Source organism: Tauraco erythrolophus, chromosome 6 (genome assembly GCF_009769465.1).
Source record: "Tauraco erythrolophus isolate bTauEry1 chromosome 6, bTauEry1.pri, whole genome shotgun sequence".
In the NCBI taxonomy this organism is placed as follows: domain Eukaryota; kingdom Metazoa; phylum Chordata; class Aves; order Musophagiformes; family Musophagidae; genus Tauraco; species Tauraco erythrolophus.
Genome location: NC_141470.1, coordinates 29,579,396 through 29,598,263, shown reverse-complemented (window position 1 = coordinate 29,598,263; position 18,868 = coordinate 29,579,396). Strand labels below are relative to the sequence as shown.

Sequence of the window (18,868 nt, the reverse complement as noted above, 5' to 3'; positions counted from 1 at the left end):
TGTATAGTACTACCTACCAAAAGTATAACTCATCACAAATCCGGGCAACTCCCAAACTATATCACTGTGAAATTCAACCAACACAAAGTTCCCAGTGGAAGTAAAGTCTGCAACCTTCTCTGTCCCACAATAAGGGCCAACTGCAGGTGATGTAGGTCGGCTTCCATCATGTATGAGCAAGTAGTCATAGATGCATCTGTCACTATCTTCCAGCTCAAAGGATAACATTTTGAGAGATATCTGGAGAAAATACAACCAAAGCACTTTGCTTCCAAGTTATATCCGTCTCTCTTACCCTTTGTATGTAACAAGTCTAAATTCCTTATGTGCAGGCACCGTTTTTTATTCTGTGTTTGCACCACATCCTGACCCCATATTATAATGCAAATTAGTAGCAAATTATTTGCTTAGTTCATCAGCATTTGGATTGGAAGGAGAAGCAAGGGACAAGATTGATCTCGCACACTTTAAATTCTTTTCTCTGGAGAAATATAAAAACAGCATCTGTGCAACGTTTCTGTTTTCCAGTGGGAACTCTTACCTAGGGATTATTCTGAACAAAGCCTACTGGTACAAGCTAAATTCTTAAGAGTTCACATGCATGTGTAAAGGTTTTCCCTTTCTGAATACCTCAGACACCAAGATCCAGCATAAGTTCTTAAACCGGATTTTTGTGTTCAGATTTTTATTCTGAGAATGCCTGCTCAAAAAGTGACATTACAACTGTTATTCTCCAAGGCAAAACGAGATTCCATTACAGAAGACTGATGAAACCCACAAATAATTCATCTGTGCCTTACCTTGTATCCTACTGGAGAACTGATGACCCAGAAGCATGCTCGGTTTTTGGGGTATTTATTGGGGTAGTTTGGAGTGGTGATGACTCCCTTTGAGTCTGTGAAAGTATCTCCACAATTCACTAAGAAGTAAAGGGGGAAAACAGAGAAAAGCATATTAACAGGAGTATTTTGGCAGTAGAAGTGAGCTTGCTAATACTCTATTGTATTCTTTCTTCAAGCCAATAAAAAACGTGCTACCACAAAAATCTACTGCTGAAATATTTTATTTGCTTAGAATTTGTATTAGCAGCTGTACTGAAGGAACTAAAAACATGGCTGCTAAATAACCTTTGGAGGACAGGGAACAGCTGCAGCTAAAGCTATATCTGTCTTTACAATTGAGTGTTACTGTATTAGCATAGCATTCCAACAATACTAACTTACTGCACTTTCAGAAAAGAATTAGCTCAAGTGTTCAAAATTACATTCTCAACTAGATCTAATGCTATCTAGAAATGATTCCATCAAGACTAATGCAAAAAGAGTAAAAATGACACATTTCTAAGACTTCGTCAATTTATACTTTAAAAAAGTTTGCATTTTGAGTCAAGATAAAGCAGTAACAAGTTATTTGGGCTACTGCCTTATAACTGAAAGCATTTTGCAGCACAACAGAATTTTATCCAGCAGTCCTTAATGCATTTGCATGTTCACCAAACAGATATCCCTCAAGTGACTACAGTAAGCACTGTGTTTCATGTAACATAACAAAAGCCTTTAATTCAGAAAGCATAAGTTACCCAAGGTTAGTATCTCTCCCACTGCATAAAATACCACAAAACCTTGAATAACACATTGCCCAGATACTGGCTTTACATCTTATTGGTTGAGATTTCTCGTTGAGTTCTGCAGTCTTTGCACTCTTTGGCTGCACTGCTCCTGTTAGTTACAATCATTGCATTGCTTTTATTTAAATAAATTGTTCTAAAGGTGTGAAGAAGCCTAGTAGAGGCTCTGAGAAGAATGTGAGTGGGTTCTCAGAATGACTAACATGACACCCATGCAGCATCCCATTTTCTGTTTCCTGCCAACCTTCCTCCCTATCATTGCCTAGCCTTCTGCATTAGCAATTGCCATGAAAGTGTAAAGAATAACACAGAAAAAAATCTACTCTGGAGTACATTCAGTTCTTCCATACAAATGCTATTAATGCTGTTCTCCAAGCTCTGTAAAGAAGTCTTCATACCCCTGTTGTAGGAGGCTCTGAATCCTGTGGCTGTAACACTCTCATCACTTGCAAACTCTACCAGCATTGTAGATCCAGACGCCACTAAGGAGGGCAGTGGCCCTTTTCCACAGTATTTGTCCAGCAAGACAGGGGAATTCTTGCTGTTTCCATTGTAAATTTTTATATAGTCAGAAGAACAGTCGGAGGAGGGTTGGAGATCAAAAGCCTCAAACTGCAAGAAAATCTTGAGAAACAAGAAAACAGATGTTGGGTTTAATGCTGTACGCAGGGAAAGATTCAAACCATCTAATTATTATGAAGTGAACTAGGACTTCGTATTCATTTTACTATCCATGTATCACTGAAATTTTACTTTCTGTATAAAAAGAGCATAGAATTTCACCTGGCTACCCTGTTACCAAGCCCAGTGATTGATGTTTGACTATTGCTTGTCTTTGAAAAGCCATCCAATCTTAACTGGATAAAAGTCAAGTTAAATAATGCATCTGATAGCCTTAATAAGTCTTATGAAAATTGTTGAGACTGTCTTTTCATTCACTGTGTAACAAAATAAATGTCTTGGTCCTTGAAAATGACTCTCAGAGGGTAGTCATAATAATGAAATAATGCTGTGTAGCCTTGACATTAGTTCAAACCTTTTTTCTCCTAATAAAAATTACCTTACTTCGATGGATGCGGATCAGCCACAGGCAGTTGCTATTGTTCGGGTATGGGGATGGGTAATTGACGGAGGAGAACGAGCCTTTGGATTTAGGCAGCACAGAACTACAGCAATCTGAAGGGAACAACCAAACAGTGTTGAAGAGAATGAAAACTGCACAAAAATTTTTTGGAAATGCCTGACAAGTCTCTCCAACCATTTGCATCAGTCAAGATTGTAAAAGAGAAATGATTTATAATGCTTGTAATTGTGTTGATGTTCCTAGTGTAAAAGTTATTCAAAACCTGTGAAATAAAACTAGTTAAGGTACTTATCTGCTTCAGATTCAGATGTCTTTTTAAAGACAGTAGGGCTTCACTCACATATTTTAGTTTACTAAAAAGGCCTGGGTCTTTCATGAACTTCCTTAACCTCAATCACAGGAGTCGTTTCAATGACATCAGTACATCAGTTCCTGTCAGCAAATGTGTGTGTATTCATAAACGTATGCAAAAATCAAGCTTGAAAACTAGATTCTGTCAAAGCAAAGGAGGGGTAGTCACTGGGTCACTGGAGGAAAACAATAACAAAAAGCACGGAAGCCAGACTACAGACCTAGTCACTGGTATAAAAGTCTGATCTCATTAAGTCTTTCATTCTTCCACATGTAGTCTTCATTTATTGCACTATGTGTAACTCCCCAGATTACAAAATATGAATATATGACATCTTAACATGTGAACCTATGACATTTTTCTCTTGCTCCTTTCCCTGAGACAACTGGAACTTTTGTCCTCTTTTTAGCCCCTGAGTTTTTCACCTTTTTCTTAAATTTAGCCCTTTTCTTCTGAAGCATACAGATCTAATTATGAAATTACATAATAATGGTACTGAAGTGTGATTCATTCCCAGCCCCACTATCAAGAATAAATATCATTAAATACTTGTTATCACTATCTTCGAGACCATGACAGACACTTAAATTGTAAACTTGCCTTATCTGCAGTTAAGAATTTGGGAGGAATCACTCTCCACAATGATTTCTGTACCTCACTATGCAACTGAAGGAATGCTGATTCCCACTAATTAATGATGTTTATTTAACTAAGCCCTAACACAATTCAGAGCAGAATTCGGTACACTAATATTTAGGTCATGTTAATGTTTCTAGCTGTTTGGTAGAAACTGATTGAATAACATCTCAAAAAATTCTAATACTTTATAAAACAATTAGCCTGTGTACTGGGAGTCGAGGCAAAACCCGTGCATTGCAGGAGCACATCTGGTGTTTTACCTGTGTTTTGTGCATCCCAGCTGAAAAGGTCCTGCTACAGAGGAATGCTAGGTATTTCTAGACCTTAAGATATCACAGTGATGAGTTAAGAAATGGATGGGGCAAGAAAGTAGATAACTATACAAAAAGCCTTTGCCTCTCCCCCTCAAAGAGATGTTCTCATCAGCCTAAATGGCACCCATACTTACAGCCCTCCAGTCATTTCTAATTGAAAGAAATCACAAACCTGCTGGCACTACTGATGCACATGACTCTAAGCTATAATCCTGGCTGAGAACAGCTTGCATGCTTTGCAACCTTCAGAGCTTTCCTGAAATGAGAAGTTGACAGAGGTAGCAACCATGATTTCTCTGATGGGTTTTGCTTATGTCGAAGAGCAAGGACTAGGTGAGGATAACTCAGAATGACAGTGAATTACTGAAAGTAAATTGTCTTTTCCAAGAAGGCAGCAGCTTGGGACAGGTCTGTTGCCATACGCTTACCAGCACTCTTGTAGGGTGACCGAGAGATGTATTGAAAGGACTGTGGGCTGAGTTCCTTTGGGGGATGTCTGACAGTGCCTACAGACATCAGCGATATAAGGATTCACATGCCTTCTATCTACAGCACTTACTGCACTTGTAGAGCTTGTTGATTTTAGCTACATCCAAGTTACTCAGCCCTTCTCTCTGCCCAATGGGTATAGAGGGGTCAGGAACTGGTACAATCGTTGGTTTCCCTGGCGTGCTGGAGAAATCATACCTGTAGAAATAAGGAAATCATGTTCTCGATCACTTCTCTTAAGCAGTGAAGTTCTCTAACTGCATAATCATATTCCTTTACCACATGCACAGAATTTCAATGGAAAAGGGAAAGAAGCTTCTCAGAGAACAGTTAGTCTTCCCTAAAGAGGACCAGAGTGGCACCCATTTTGTGTGCAGGAGCTGAAAAGGAAGAAACAAGAAAAAGTGGCACTGTCCTGAGTGAGGAGAGCTTTCACCAATGTCCTGGCAAAATGAACTGAATCCCACCTTCATGAGGCAGAGGAGCAGGAGTTGTTCTGTCTCAGTTACCAGTTGTCTATTTGCTATCTGCAATTTCCTGCCTTCTGCTAGACAAGTTTTATTTCCTGGTTTTGATTAGAAGTTCTTACTTGCTAGTGGAAATAAAGCAGAAGGTACATGATACAAGCTTGTATGTTATGGACTAAAATGCAAGCTTAGACAGTGTTCCCCGATGAACATGAGGCAGCAGACAACATCTCAATGAGTTAAAAAAATTCCATCTTTCTTCTCCCTGTATCTATATATTGTTGTCTGTGATCAGCTGTTACTATGTTAATGACATCATTTAGACTTCAGAACTGTTTTACATCAGTGACTCAGTAGAGTTAGACTTTGGACCATAGCCATGTCAAAGGCCTCTAGCAAGAGACAGAAGTACAGTTGAAGAAAACATTGGCCTAACTTTTTCTTCTGTCCATATCAACTCTGTTTTCCAGGAATCCTGCTGACAAAGGAAGTATGTTCACCCTTAATTATGTCCTTGCACTCAATTTTAAGTGAACAGCAAAAGTAATTCCCCGCACAGAGCAATTCCTTCTTCCTAGATCTGAGCAGAAGATCTGAAGGCTTTTTGCTCCTTTGAAAAGACATCTCAGAGAACAGCTTACGCGCCATAGTGCATCACTGAAGAGTAGTCATAGGGAAGGCCCAGATTTTTTGAATTCACTTTTCCAAAGTTGCTTCGTTCCCCTGTAAGGTAGGAAAGCAACATTTCAGTCAGAACAATTATTGCTTCTCTAATATAATAGTACACTGCCTGCTGTCATAATCCTAAGAGTAACTTAGGATACAAATACTTGTTTTCATGAGATCTTGGATCTATCAAAACCACCAGAGCCTTTTGAAGCCCATGGGAACCCATTTTCACTCAATTTAGTAAGTTTCAGAATATAAACAGAATTAAAGAAGTCAAAGTTTTGATATAATCAATGAATCCATTCCACTGTTCAAGCAAAAGTGTTCATCTATCCATCATCATTAAGGTGTCTCCAAATGTATTTCAGTGCACTACCTTGAACATTCTGAGCATTCAACCTATGTCTCCAAAGCTGCATCCATACCTTTAGAGGGAAATTTGGCTGACTGCTTAGATCAAAAATTCCAAGGTATGTGTGGGTGACCACCAACCTGTCTTGCTGAGTCCTTCCACCAAATGGTTATAAGACCACAAAAAAAAGGGATACAGCTTGCCTGGTACTTGTACCAAAGGACATTTTACCAGCCACGTTCTGGCTTTGTCTCTGGACCAGCAGTGATGACAGTGAAGTGATGACTCGCATCTAGCAAGGGCACTCAGTAACATCCACTAGAAACATTCTGTCTGAATATAGCTGCCGATATAGCCCCTCTCATCATGGCTGCTGAGCATCTCATCACTTTTCATTTGTTTAGCCTTAAAAAGCCCATGTAAGTTAAGAAAGTGTTACACTGACACAGGGCTGGTGCCCAGAGACACAGACTGGAATTCATGGCACCTGGCTTTATTTCTCTAAGTTGGGCACTGAAGCTATTCATCGAGGCTCCCAAGACGGTCGAAGGAAGGGAGAGAGACACAGCTGGAGCGAGTTTCATCCGAAAGCACCTATTTCTATCCATTGACTGGACAGCATGAATATGAATTGCACCCTTGGTCTCTTGTCCACGGTAAGACAGGCAAGCAAGCAATGGCAGAGCAGGGGGCTGCATGCAGTCAGCCTAGCCTTGAGGCAAATGCCTTAACCACTGAGCAGTTCTTTCCAGTTCAACATCTGTACCTTCATTATTGTAACTAGTGGCTTGTAAACCACAAACCATCTGGACAAGAGTTCAGTGTTGCATGCTTGTCAGAAAAATCTTTGGAATCTGCAAAACTTGGCTGGCAGGCTTGCAACCACAGCCAGTCTCTTCCAGTAATGTCCTTCCGCTCTGGTCCCAATGAGGCTAGGAGATGCAAAGAGAAGCTTCAAATCCTGAATTATAGAAAGTTTGAGGATAAACGTGACTTCAGAGCTTTTCATAGCTCAAAAACTCCGTTAAGGCTCAAACTCGTTCTCAACAATACTGGCTTTCCTGACTCTGTTAGGTTTTTATGTCAGTTCCTCTTATCTGCCATACTGACTTCAGAAGGAATTATCAGCAAGCGCACAGCTTCTTTGGAGGTGATGAACAGAAAACACAGTTCAAATGCAGTGAAACATTTAAGCATATGGCTACTGTTTGGCACCTAAGTGCTTTACTGAACTGGTTTGCTAAAAAAGAAAAAGTAACGGCAGCCTGGCTGGACTGAGGCACTGCCAGCAAACCAGTGTCTGCCTCATCACATGCCAGAGACATTTGGCTGTCTAGACCTGCACACGTGTGGGGACTTAACACATCTTTTCCACTCTAAAAAAAAAATCTGCCTCTGCCAGAATGTAAGTGTAATGACTCAGAAGAGCCGAAAAGGAAGCTTTGGCTGAAGACTCTGAAAAGTTTTTTCCCCAAAAAAGTTTGGGAAAAACAAGCTGAGTTTCAAGTAGCTAAGTGGACAGCAAGCAATCAGGCTGCATTTTATCAAAACAAAGAAGTAGGATGGCTTCCAAGGTGAATTGCTGAGTGAAAACAAAACGCAGCAAACATCCACAGGACTGCAGTCCTGGCAAGAGAAAAAACTGGTCATGTGGGAGAGCTGGGAAGCTGCAATAGGTCTTGAGGTCTACTTCTGCGCCACTGAGGTCAGGAGGAGCTCTGCCATCAGCACTGTTCACAGCAGCATGTTTCCACAGGAGATGTACACTAACAGTCCTCATGAACATAGCTGTGCTTCTTCATTTCCTTTTCATAGATTTCATAGATTTTCTAGGTTGGAAAAGACCTTAGAGATCATTCAGTCCAACCGTCCCTAATCTCCCATTAAACCATATCCCTAAGTAGTTCATCCACCCTTTTCTTAAACACATCCAGGGATGGGGACTCAACCACCTCCCTGGGCAGCCTATTCCAGTGTCTGACAACCCTTTCAGAGAAGAAATTCTTTCTAACATCCAACCTGAATCGCCCCTGACTAAACTTATACCCATAACTTGTATTATTAACTTATACCCCTTATTTCCCTGCGTAGCTTTGCGTTTCTTCCCTACAGTGCTTGTGCTGCACACACTCTACGTTCTAACTCCCTTGTCACACCAATCTTTTCAGCCTCCATGCCTGGTGAATGCTGTTAAAACACTGGAAGATAGACCTCGTCTCCTTTTGCATAGTCTTGTCTTCTTCATCTCTTTCTCCTCTTTTATCCTTTCATGATACTGTGCCTGAATCAGAACTGGGTTACACTTGTATCCTTTAGGAATGATGATATCTGAACTCGTGGACTTCCCCCTGAAAAACTAGTGTAAGATTTTATGCATGTCTAGTATCTTCGGTACAACTCCATGTTTTCATCTCCTCTTTCCTAGCACATCCTTTGCTAGCATTTCAAACATGACACGCCCCTGTTGTACAATGGCAAACAATTCATAGCAAAATTACACCTTAACACTAGAGCTGAAACCTCAATAAAGAACAGCACAAATGGAATTTACTTAGGATATCATGGGAATAGCTGAAAAAAGTTCAGAGAACAGCGTGTTAGGAATTTGCAACAAAAACAATCAAGTTCCATCTGGAGAAAAAGATAGATATATTTTCAGCTGTGTATGACATTGAAGAGTTGAATGTCTTATTTGTTGAACAGACTTACTAAAACTTGGTATTCATTCGTCCGGCCTCATTTACTGTTACGTTCTATAATGACCTAAGTACATTATTATCTTTTTACAATTGTTGTGGGTTGTTCAGCTCTCTTATAGTGTCAGACAAGTGATTCCTTGCATCCTTTCTTTCTCTACTTTCCTTCTATGTACCACTTTCTCACTTTCCCTGAGACCTTCTACCAGTGTCTCTACTCTCCCTCCCCAGAGCTTGGAGCTCTGTATATGCTGCCGTGTTCCCAGCACACAGACCAAGGGCACATGCCCAAACTATTCCTCCTGCATTCCTTTCCCTAAATAACATTCACTTGTTTTCCCCCTGCAGATTTACCAGTCCTGATTGCTCCCTGTTGCTCCTGCTTTTCATGGCAGTGTCTATTCTCTCCTCTGGGAGGAAATAATTGCAGTCCTTTTTTTCACGTCATGCCAGTTCTCAGAATTTTGCACGTGCTGGTGGTAGCATGTGCTTCCATTCTCTCTGCGTTGAGTCTTTTGTTCATCTACATTTCAAGCTACGTGCATTTCACTCACTGCCAGTGCCAACATGCCTACCTGCTGCCTCCCCTATTTCCTTGGCTTTTCCAGAGATAGAGTTGGTGTGCGATTCCCTACCATGATCTCTGAATGTCACATTTGACCCCATCTCAGCTAAAGAGTCCCATAGTCTTGCCTCCTGGCCAAGTCTTTGCTACAACGTTTTGCGGTTCTGATGATCTTGGTATTTGGATATAAGGTGAGTCTGGGCTCAAGATGCCAATCAAGACAAGAATGTAGAGCTACTTTTAGGCTGCATCTGCCTCAGAGGACCACACTAACATAGTTGTAGCCACAGAAGTTCCCCTAATATAACACTGAACAAGAATTTCATCGCACTGAATGTGCTGCTGCTGCAACTCAGCCAGCATTAATCATGATTCTTACTTGCATTGCTGTTCACAGAAGAAACATTCTTTATCTGAAAGTATACGTTTTCTTTTAAGATTTAGTGGACATACCTGCCACAATGTGTTCCCACATAATCTTGACAAACCTGTCCCGATCACTCCGTGCCTGTTCATGATGAAACCCAGCGCGTGGTTCATTTCATGCTGAATTGCTCCTTTATCCATGCAACCATTTTTCACCAGGCCTACTGCTTGACGTCCTCCAATTTTTCCAAAGTAAGACCAGCAGCTAAGAATAGGCAATCAATAACCAAAATATTCACATTCAGCAAATACAAAGAAATAGATGATTATGATACCAAGGGCCTCCAGATGTGCAGGCACAGAAGGGGTCCTGCAAATTGTCACTGGTGTGAGATATCTAGGCTTCCAAAAGCTGCCAAACCGCATGGGGGGAGAAATAAAGCATTTGTGATGAGTATGACAAATTTCAAAACACCAAAATGGCTATATCAAGCTAAGACGAATCAGCTTAAGTAGTTGAGCAAAGAACCTGAAACCATTCACTTCTTTAAATTTTTACAACAATTAAGGAAAATATCTCATATTGAATTATACCCTGTTATCTTTAAGTCCACATACACATTTATTCCTGCGGCCTATTAACTGACATAACTACCAGTATATCTAAAGAAAAATGAAAAATTGCACCTGCTCTCTGAGTCTTGACTCCTAGGATAAAAAAGGGCCATAACTTAAATCCAGATCAAAACAGAAAAGAAGCTGAAAGACCTTTCGAGTGCTTCCACTCCCAGGACACAGGAAGCTTACCTCTGCCCACGTTCACATATACGTAGTCTGTTTCTGTAGTGCGATTTACAAACTGCACACAGGTCAGGGTGGAGATCTCTTGCAGAGCATCAGCAATCCAAGACCTCTCTGTCACTGCTAGAAAGAGAAAGGGGCCAGGAGAAATCTTCCTTGGTTAATCAAAACCAAGGTGCTTTGATGAGGTGTACTCCTTTAATGCTTCACAGCACTCATTCGCTTTTTATCATACAAGTATAACTAAAAAAGGGCACAAAGCCTTCAGAGATCTTCAAGTTGACTGAACTTTTAAGGGGAGATGTAACAATTATAGGTGGCCCTTATGCATAATCTATAGGAGACAGCTGATGGAAAGCAAAAGACTGGCATTGTTTCTCCCATTAGACAGAATGGAAAAAATGAATCCATTTCAGATACAAGTAATTGGATTAAAGTATCCCAAATGAGCCATCTGACTGTAGCTAAGCACCAAAAACCTATTTTGTTTATCAGAGATAACAAATGTCTGCCTCACACCACTTGGAATCACTTGAGACAGCCAGCGTTCAGAGGCTCTGAAGATCACAGTGTTTCTATTCAGGTACCAAATAAAGATCAGAGTGTTTATCTACTTTTGAACACTTTGGCCTAATTTGCTTCCTCAGTTATGAATAATTTACAGCTGATTTGTATCTCAATTTCCTCGTGTTTAAAATTTGGAGAGATGGAGGTAGATGGAATAACGCTCACCTAACCACAAGAGTATATGCTGCAGTTCTAGAAGCACAGGGGCAGAGGACCAGTCTAGATACCACACAGACTGGGCTTTCCTCAGCTCAAATGATAACACAGATTCCCTTTCCCCAGGAAGAGGAATCAGGCACAGGCTGTATTTCACTTCCATGGCCATTTTATCTCAAGGTAAGATCTTTTAAGAAGGGTCTGTATGGAAGCCTCAGTCCAGATAAGCCTCAACAGGGGGAGAGATGGAAGACCTGCATAGCCCATATGAAGCCTTCTGGGAACAAAATTTTTCTCAATTAAGGCATCGGTCCTGCAGGCTTTTGCACAGGGCAGAGCCATTGACTGACTAGAGGGAATAATAAAGGAAAAAATATCTCCAAGGATTTTCCTCTGTTTTTGCCTCTACAGGATTTCTACTGTGGGAATATTTCTGTAAGAGATTTGAAAGAAATTATAGTGTTTAAAAAAAGTGTCCCTAGCAGTAATTTTGACCAAAATACATTCCTAATGTGAACAAATTACCTTTCTTCTTCTTACTTGCTAATATCAAAGTGCAATGTAGTTAGTAGGAATGAGCTAATATTTGTAATTAAATTAATTAGCTGGTATTATGTAACAACTACTGCCCAAGTACCACATATTTAGTGTCCATAAGTGAAATGTTTAGAGTCTTAGCCAAACTACCATAAGGCTAACAGATTAGCAAAAGAGACATGTCAATAAATTCTCATTTGGACAAAGATCACTCTTGGTGCATGCCGCAGAAACACAGAATAACAGAGGGTATAGGGACTGGAGATCAGTGCTAACTGTACAGCAGCCATTTGCACACACTCACAGAAATCAGGCGAGATGTTAACTGGAACCTTGACTAGTCCATCTTGTGACTTGGGCCATAAACAACTCTCACAGTTAATTGCACTGCGTCGCCCTCTTCTCAAGAGGATGTCTCCTTCATACACAGCTATTTCACTACCTGGCAGATGAAATAAATAAAGCACATGCAGGGCACTGAGAAGGCAAACAGATGTGCGAAAGGGCGATGAGAGGTATACATACATTAACCAAGCTTTTGTAGTTCTGGAAATTTCTTTTACTGAAGTTCATTTCCCAGTAAGGTGAAAAAGAAATAGTAAATTAAGACTGAGTGAATCAGGCATTCACAATATGCTAAGACTGGTTAGGTCTGCCTTACTTCCTGGATAGAAAAGATTAATATTAATACAGATGTCATAACACAGCTATAATCAATGTCACGGCTAAATATATTTTAACTTAAGAAGCTTCAGGAGCCTTCAGCATGGAAGGCTAAGTATTTTAAGTTATTTATCTCTTCGTTAGAGCTTGTGGAATTAAAGAAAAATCATAACTGACCTCCACAGAAATGGGATGAATCATACAAAAGAAATTACTATTTTTATCGTGCATATTGAATGCATGCAAGCTATTAATTTTCAAGTTAACTGTTAATTTGACATAAACCATTCTGACATGCTCCTCAGTTCTGATTCCAAAATGCTTGGAATACATTTCTCACAGACAAGAGCTACTGGTTATTATGCCAAAAATGTACAATAGTTTTGGGTACAGAAGGCAGGGAAGTGCCTTATATCACATAGGAAAGAAATCAAAGTGAAAAGTATTCTGATTTGCTGAGGCTACATATGGAAAAGAACATTCCATGTAGCAATTGCTCAATAAGTCTTCTTAATTTCTTTATCATGACAGCATAAATAATCACAGTGAATGCAACTTTAAAACACATCTGAATTATGTGAATTGTTTTCCACCGATGCTGGAAAATATTTTGAAAGAGAAAAATATACCAAATAATGAGAATGAGGTATAGAGAAGGAGCTCCAGCGAAATCTACAGTTATTTATATAATAATTACAGTCAAACTCACCAAAGTCATTGCTTCTTGTAGCTATCTGGAAAAAAAAAAAGAGCATATCTTTTAATATATGCTTATCTTCGTAGCAGAAAAATTCTGTCATGTAGAATCACAGCAGTAAAAGTTTGTAACTAATTTTAAGATAATCAGAGCAACTCAGCAGCAGCAATGTAAATTCTAAACATCTGAGAGCAAGGACACACCTGGACAGGTTTACTTAGTGCAAAGCTATAGAGAAATGCTAAATGAGTTGGCAGAAGAAAGTACTTCATCTTCAAGTTTCTGAGATGATCTCTGCTCTGCAGCTCAGTTCTCAAAGCTGTGGTTGGTTTACTTGGGGCAAGTTTTATGGGAAAGCTGCTGCTGTTGTTAACAAGTGTAACAAAATTAGATAACAAGAAGTATTTTCACAAAACAAACAATCTGCAGGACCTCTCAAGAGAATTTCCAGGCTCTCATTTCTTATTTATCTTCAGAAAACAGAGGAAGTGGAGCAATAGGAAAGAAAATCCAGCAACCTTAAAGTGACTCATCTTTAATTCTAAGAAGAACCCATGGGCTGCTGCAGGTCACTTCACTGCTGACCAAGGGACAGGATTTCCCGTAGCAATCTGTTTACAGCAAAACTCAATGTCAAGGAACTCTTTGATCCATCCACACTAACTACCTGTCCTAGAAACTCCTTAGCTTGCTGCCAGAAGCCACCCCACACTGCAGAGCCCATTTGCCAGCCTGCCCGCTCTGTGCACAGCTCTCAGACAGGCATTGCTGGCCAGGCCCACTGGAAATCTGTTGGAGCCAGAGATGAATCTGATTGTCAGTTGAAATAGTTTTTCCAATACCATATCTTGCAATATAATCATCACTGGCTGTGATTGTGTGTCTTTCTGGAGTCTACAAATAAAAAAAACCCACCATCTTCCAGAGTTTTGCCTTCCCACCTTCTGGGAAGCCTCCTTCCTTTGATGTCCATGAAGAGAACAAGCCTAGAAAGGCAGGCTGAATCCTAGAAAACCCATGTCTTAGTCTTACGAGACTAAGCCACACAATGAGAATCATAGAATCACAGAATCATAGAATGGTTAGGGTTGGAAGGGACCTCAAAGATCATCTAGTTCCAACCCCCCTGCCACAGGCAGGGAAACCGTCCACTACACCAGGTTGCCCAAAGCCTCATCCAACCTGGCCTTGAACACTTCCAGGGATGGGGAATATTCATGCTGAAGTCACGTGAACACCACCATAGGCAGGCAGATGTTGCTTTCTCTTCCTAGCTTCAGTCCCTGCACAAATACCTAGATGCAATAGAAAACCCTAAGGATTTGTTCCACCAGATCTTTAAGAAACAAGCAAGAAAACCTTTGGAATTGCCTGTAAAGGCAAAATTCAGAGGAATCTGTGTGATTCACAGAAGATTGAGATGACAGAGGGTACCTTTCAAGATCGATATATGGGCTGGTACTTTGTTTTTAAGGAGTACTTTGCTATGAAAATTTTAGCTGATATTATGTCAGGCTTTGCTACTAATATTTTTGTTTTACCCTACTAATAGTTTGTTCCTAAACTTTCTAAAATATTCCACATTTCTGTGACTTCCACAATTAATCTACAGTTATAATTTCCATGTAAATTATACTGCAATACTGAGGTGCAGACATAAAGGGCCCCTTTTGCTTTGGCTGATAGGAGGATGAAGTTCAGAAGTCCTCATTAGTTTGTTACACTGGTAAGCAGAGATCCTCCTGTACAGTTTTGAGAAACTTCCATATTTATTCAAGATCAGGTTCAAGAGAGAGACTGAGGGAGTCACAGGAGCACATTTCTGTTGCTATACATTGCAAAATGACAGGGGAGAGAGCAGAAGTTATTAGAAGTTATTAAAAGTGAGAGAACAAGACCGGATCACGGTGCGGAGCCTGGAGCTAGGTCACTCTGAGTGTGCAGCAAGGAGAACCAGAAGGGCCCTTTGAAGTTCTGTCACTCAGATTTGAATATCCATTCCATGGAAGGCTGTCATACCTTACTGACTCCTGTTGCAGACCACAGACCAGAGTAACCCTTGAGTCAGGAGATTTATCCCATGCTTTAATTCATTCTCCTGACTGCCAGAAAGAACTGGGTATTGTGCAAGGCTAATTAATAGACTGAAGTCCCCTATCAGCTGATAACATCTTATCAGAAGTTGTCTCGTAGATGCAGATTTCTTTTTTGATGTTGCCTGCTTTGATATTCTCGCAGAATAATGTTCAGGTCTCGGTCTCATTATCTATCAAAATAATTTGATTACATAGCTTTCGCCTGTACGCTTTTTCTTACACTGTCTTTTGACATTTCTCATTCTTAGCCACACTGTCCTTGATCTGCCAGATACTTTATCGATGCTCTTTGTTACTAATTTTAATACGATGTTTATCACGTTCTTAGTGATGCTTACTTAGTTCCACCTTCGTTCCGCAGCAGAGAATGAGCACTTCTTTCACCATGTAATCCAAGTCCCTCTTGGCAGAGTATTAAATGACAAAGGTAGAAAACCCAAACACCTGTTGGTGTTCAAGTATAGGTTTTTTCCCTGTATCAGTAACAGGTATAATCAGAAGCAACAGGAATAGCAAGTCCAATGATCTTTCCATAACGAGAAAAAACAGAGGGCATTTTTCCTGGCTAAAGCATTAGAGTGTGTGAACCCCAAGGGAAACCACATTCAGGAGAGTGAAAGGCCATGTGACTGCCTAAGGATCCAGTGGAATATCACCCTAATGCTCAGTTTCTCACAGCTATTTGCACAAAAGGTTATGCTGACAATTGCTAATGAACAAGCAGTTGCCCTAACTCAGCTGTGTATTCACCTTAAGAAGCTTATTACTTTTCTGGAGGATTCACAGTTATCTCTACATGTTTAAGCAGGCCAATTGTTCATACTACAGAAAGAGTCTTAATTTAATGAGGCACAATAATGGAAAGCATTGCACTTACTACATGGCAATTCTTTTTAAACCTGTTTTGTGTGATGCTGAATTCGAACAGAAATCAGATTCTGCTGAAAAGCATTTTAAAATAACTTTGTAGCCATTAAATGAAACTACTATACTACACTAAAACAGGCTGAAAAGAGTTAAGTAATAAAAACATGCACAAAACTTCCTTTGTGTTTAAAATGATGTTATTTAACAGTTACCTGTTTACAGATACTGTGTCCTTCAGGATGCTAGGATTAGTGAAAGCATGCAATTCATGCCTCATCATTTACTGATTGGGAGAAGAAAATGAGCTTTCCTGCTTTTCAGATGCCAGCTAGTTAATCAGTTTAGAATAATTAAATCATTGACCTTGATCAAGTGCAAAAAAATGTTTTGGCTTTTGTAGAACAGGTCAAAATCACAAAAATAAGATTTTTTACTTCTGGTCCCTGATGCCTAGTCCTTACTTCGTTCCAGTTACCAGGCAGCAAAGCAAACTTTTCATAGAAAAGATTACTATTGAGCATAGTATATGCTTGATACGTAAACACTTGAATGCAAGTTTTACTAGAATTTGTTAGTTTTCGTGTAGGTTAAGTATCTTATGCCATGCATATATGGACATATTTCCACATTTTAGGTATGTTTTTAGTCAAACAGAAGATTTATTCTTTAAAAGAGAAACTCTCCAGTGTAAATACTGAGATATGTTGAAATTAGTTTGAAACCAATGCGTGTTTGGACTCTGTTCCTCCTAAACCACTCCAGCAGCAGTGTGATCTCTGCTATTTTGCCACTATTTATCTTTTAGCTTTCCAGTGTCAGAATGATACCATAACGTTAGAAAGGAGAGGTGCAAATCCAAAAAGTTGGACATAGCTGGAGATAACTCCAGGTGTCAGGGAGCCTTAACCTGAGATGATGGCTAGAGACAAGAATCAGCTGAAACTTTTACAGCTAACTTGGTTTTATCTGGTTTGCAGTAGCCATAGGCAGAAGAGAACTTTACTATAGTTTTTGAACTTGATGCATGGGGAAAGTTGGGTTCCTGGAGACAGGCTACAAAGGTTGGTTTCAGTATTTGAGTATCTAAGTACCCAAGGGCTGAGTCAAATGGGACTGGCTGGTCTATAGTTATCCTGGTTCTGATAAAACCTGATCTGAAACCAGTGTTCAACTGCAAACATCACCCTAATACTTTGTTTTATTTACAAGTTGTTCAGGTACATTAATAGAAGCCCTGATCTAATGCTGCTCTCTAGTGGTTTGCCATTTATGCAAGCAGGACATGTTTCTAGAAACAGTAGTGAACTCCCCATCACCACTCACAGCTTGTTCACTCCTTGGATCCCTGTCGGCACAGTACAGACCAGTAACTGCTTCCGGCAGAAAACACTTGCAAGCATGAAGAGCCTGTTCTGTAACCTGTGCTGAGAAGTGATGCACCAGTTTTAGCCTGAACCATCTTAAAACTTTGTTTCAGCATCTGCCAGTTGTTATTTCACTATTCACCTTCTTCAGTGCTTATAGATGATACATACAGATGCCACAATACATTTCTGAGATGCTCTGATGGCCCATTAGGAAAAGGAACTGCTTGCCTGCACCATTTCCCCTACAGGATTTCTCAATCTTAAGATTTACTTTATTGATAAGCCCTCCTAAAAGCTTTTGGAAAGCTTATACTGCATAACTCAAATATTCTTCTGGCTCTGCCTTAGCTCCACTTTAACTTCACAACATAGGTCATTGCTTCATTACCTGGATGGCCTTGAAAAAGAACCTAGACAAACAGCCAGAGGGGAGCTGCAAGAAAAGTGCTCCTCCATAGCAGGGAGTCCCCAGGAGCTGCAACTACAGCACAGCCTCACAGTACCTCCTTACAGCCTGCTACCAAGGTACTGAATCACATCCAGAAGCTAGAGACAAGACAAGACAAAGATACAACACAGGTCCAAGGTCCAGCAAGGACGCCAAGACCAGACTAGAGACACATGTTCCCACAGCACAGCCCAAGCAGGGAGCAAATGCTAAGGCCAGAGCTTAAATGGAGCCCCTGGCCAGATGGGCAGAGGCTGTGAGTAGAGGTCCCAGGTGAGGTGAGTCAGGAGCTGTTAAAGTCTATTGGCACCCTCCATCCCTAAAAGCTACAGCACATTACAACAGCCTTCCTTGCTTCCTATAGCCCAGTGCGGACTGTCCAGTGAACACAACTGCAGCTTAGACAACTATATCCACTGGATCATGTACTGGATCATCACGAGCTTCTTCAGAGACCTCTAGGAGATTGTATTTCAGGTTGTAAGAAAGCTCTGTTGACTCAGCCCCAGCATATGATATTTATCTCTGAATCTACTACTTCCGTTTTTATTATATATTTCTTCCAACCCTGGGAATGGAAGAAATACAATCACTCATCCTGGATCCTCTTTAAAGTTTGATTGCACTTTCCCATAGCTCCAGCACTGTGGTGATTTAAGCGGCACTTACCGACCTCACTCAGAGGCTGAGCAGTTTCATACGTGAGCTGCCTCTGAACTCTTTGGTGAGTGTCATCTGCTCCTAGCAAGTCATTACTGTTCATTGCACTGATTTGCACGAAAACCCTTCCTTCTGAGCAGTGAAATTTTCTCTGAGACATTCTTCCTGAACCTGAGATTTCCTCAGATCAACCCCTGTAAGGAAAGATCTCATCAGGAACATCCCTGTCCTCCATAGCATGCGTCAACCTAAGGGATACACACCTTTTCTGCAGTAACCTTATCTTCCTCTTTTATATCTTGCTTATCTACTAATTCCATCAAATTTGATAGAGTTCTGATTTTATTTTTTAAAAATATTATTACCTTTTTACCCATCTTATATGTTGC

The 18,868-nt window shown here is 40.3% G+C and overlaps 1 protein-coding gene across 1 annotated transcript; it reads right to left on the bottom strand.

Moving 5' to 3' along the window:
• Positions 1-415: 415 nt before the first annotated feature.
• On the bottom strand, positions 416-18,582 carry LOC104380724 (embryonic protein UVS.2). The gene is given in 10 exon segments (XM_086613601.1): positions 416-481; positions 801-919; positions 2,026-2,251; positions 2,688-2,803; positions 4,576-4,703; positions 5,614-5,695; positions 9,708-9,773; positions 9,776-9,885; positions 10,415-10,544; positions 18,489-18,582. Coding segments are annotated over 10 exon segments (1,137 nt in total).
• Between the last annotated feature and the right edge of the window lie 286 nt (positions 18,583-18,868).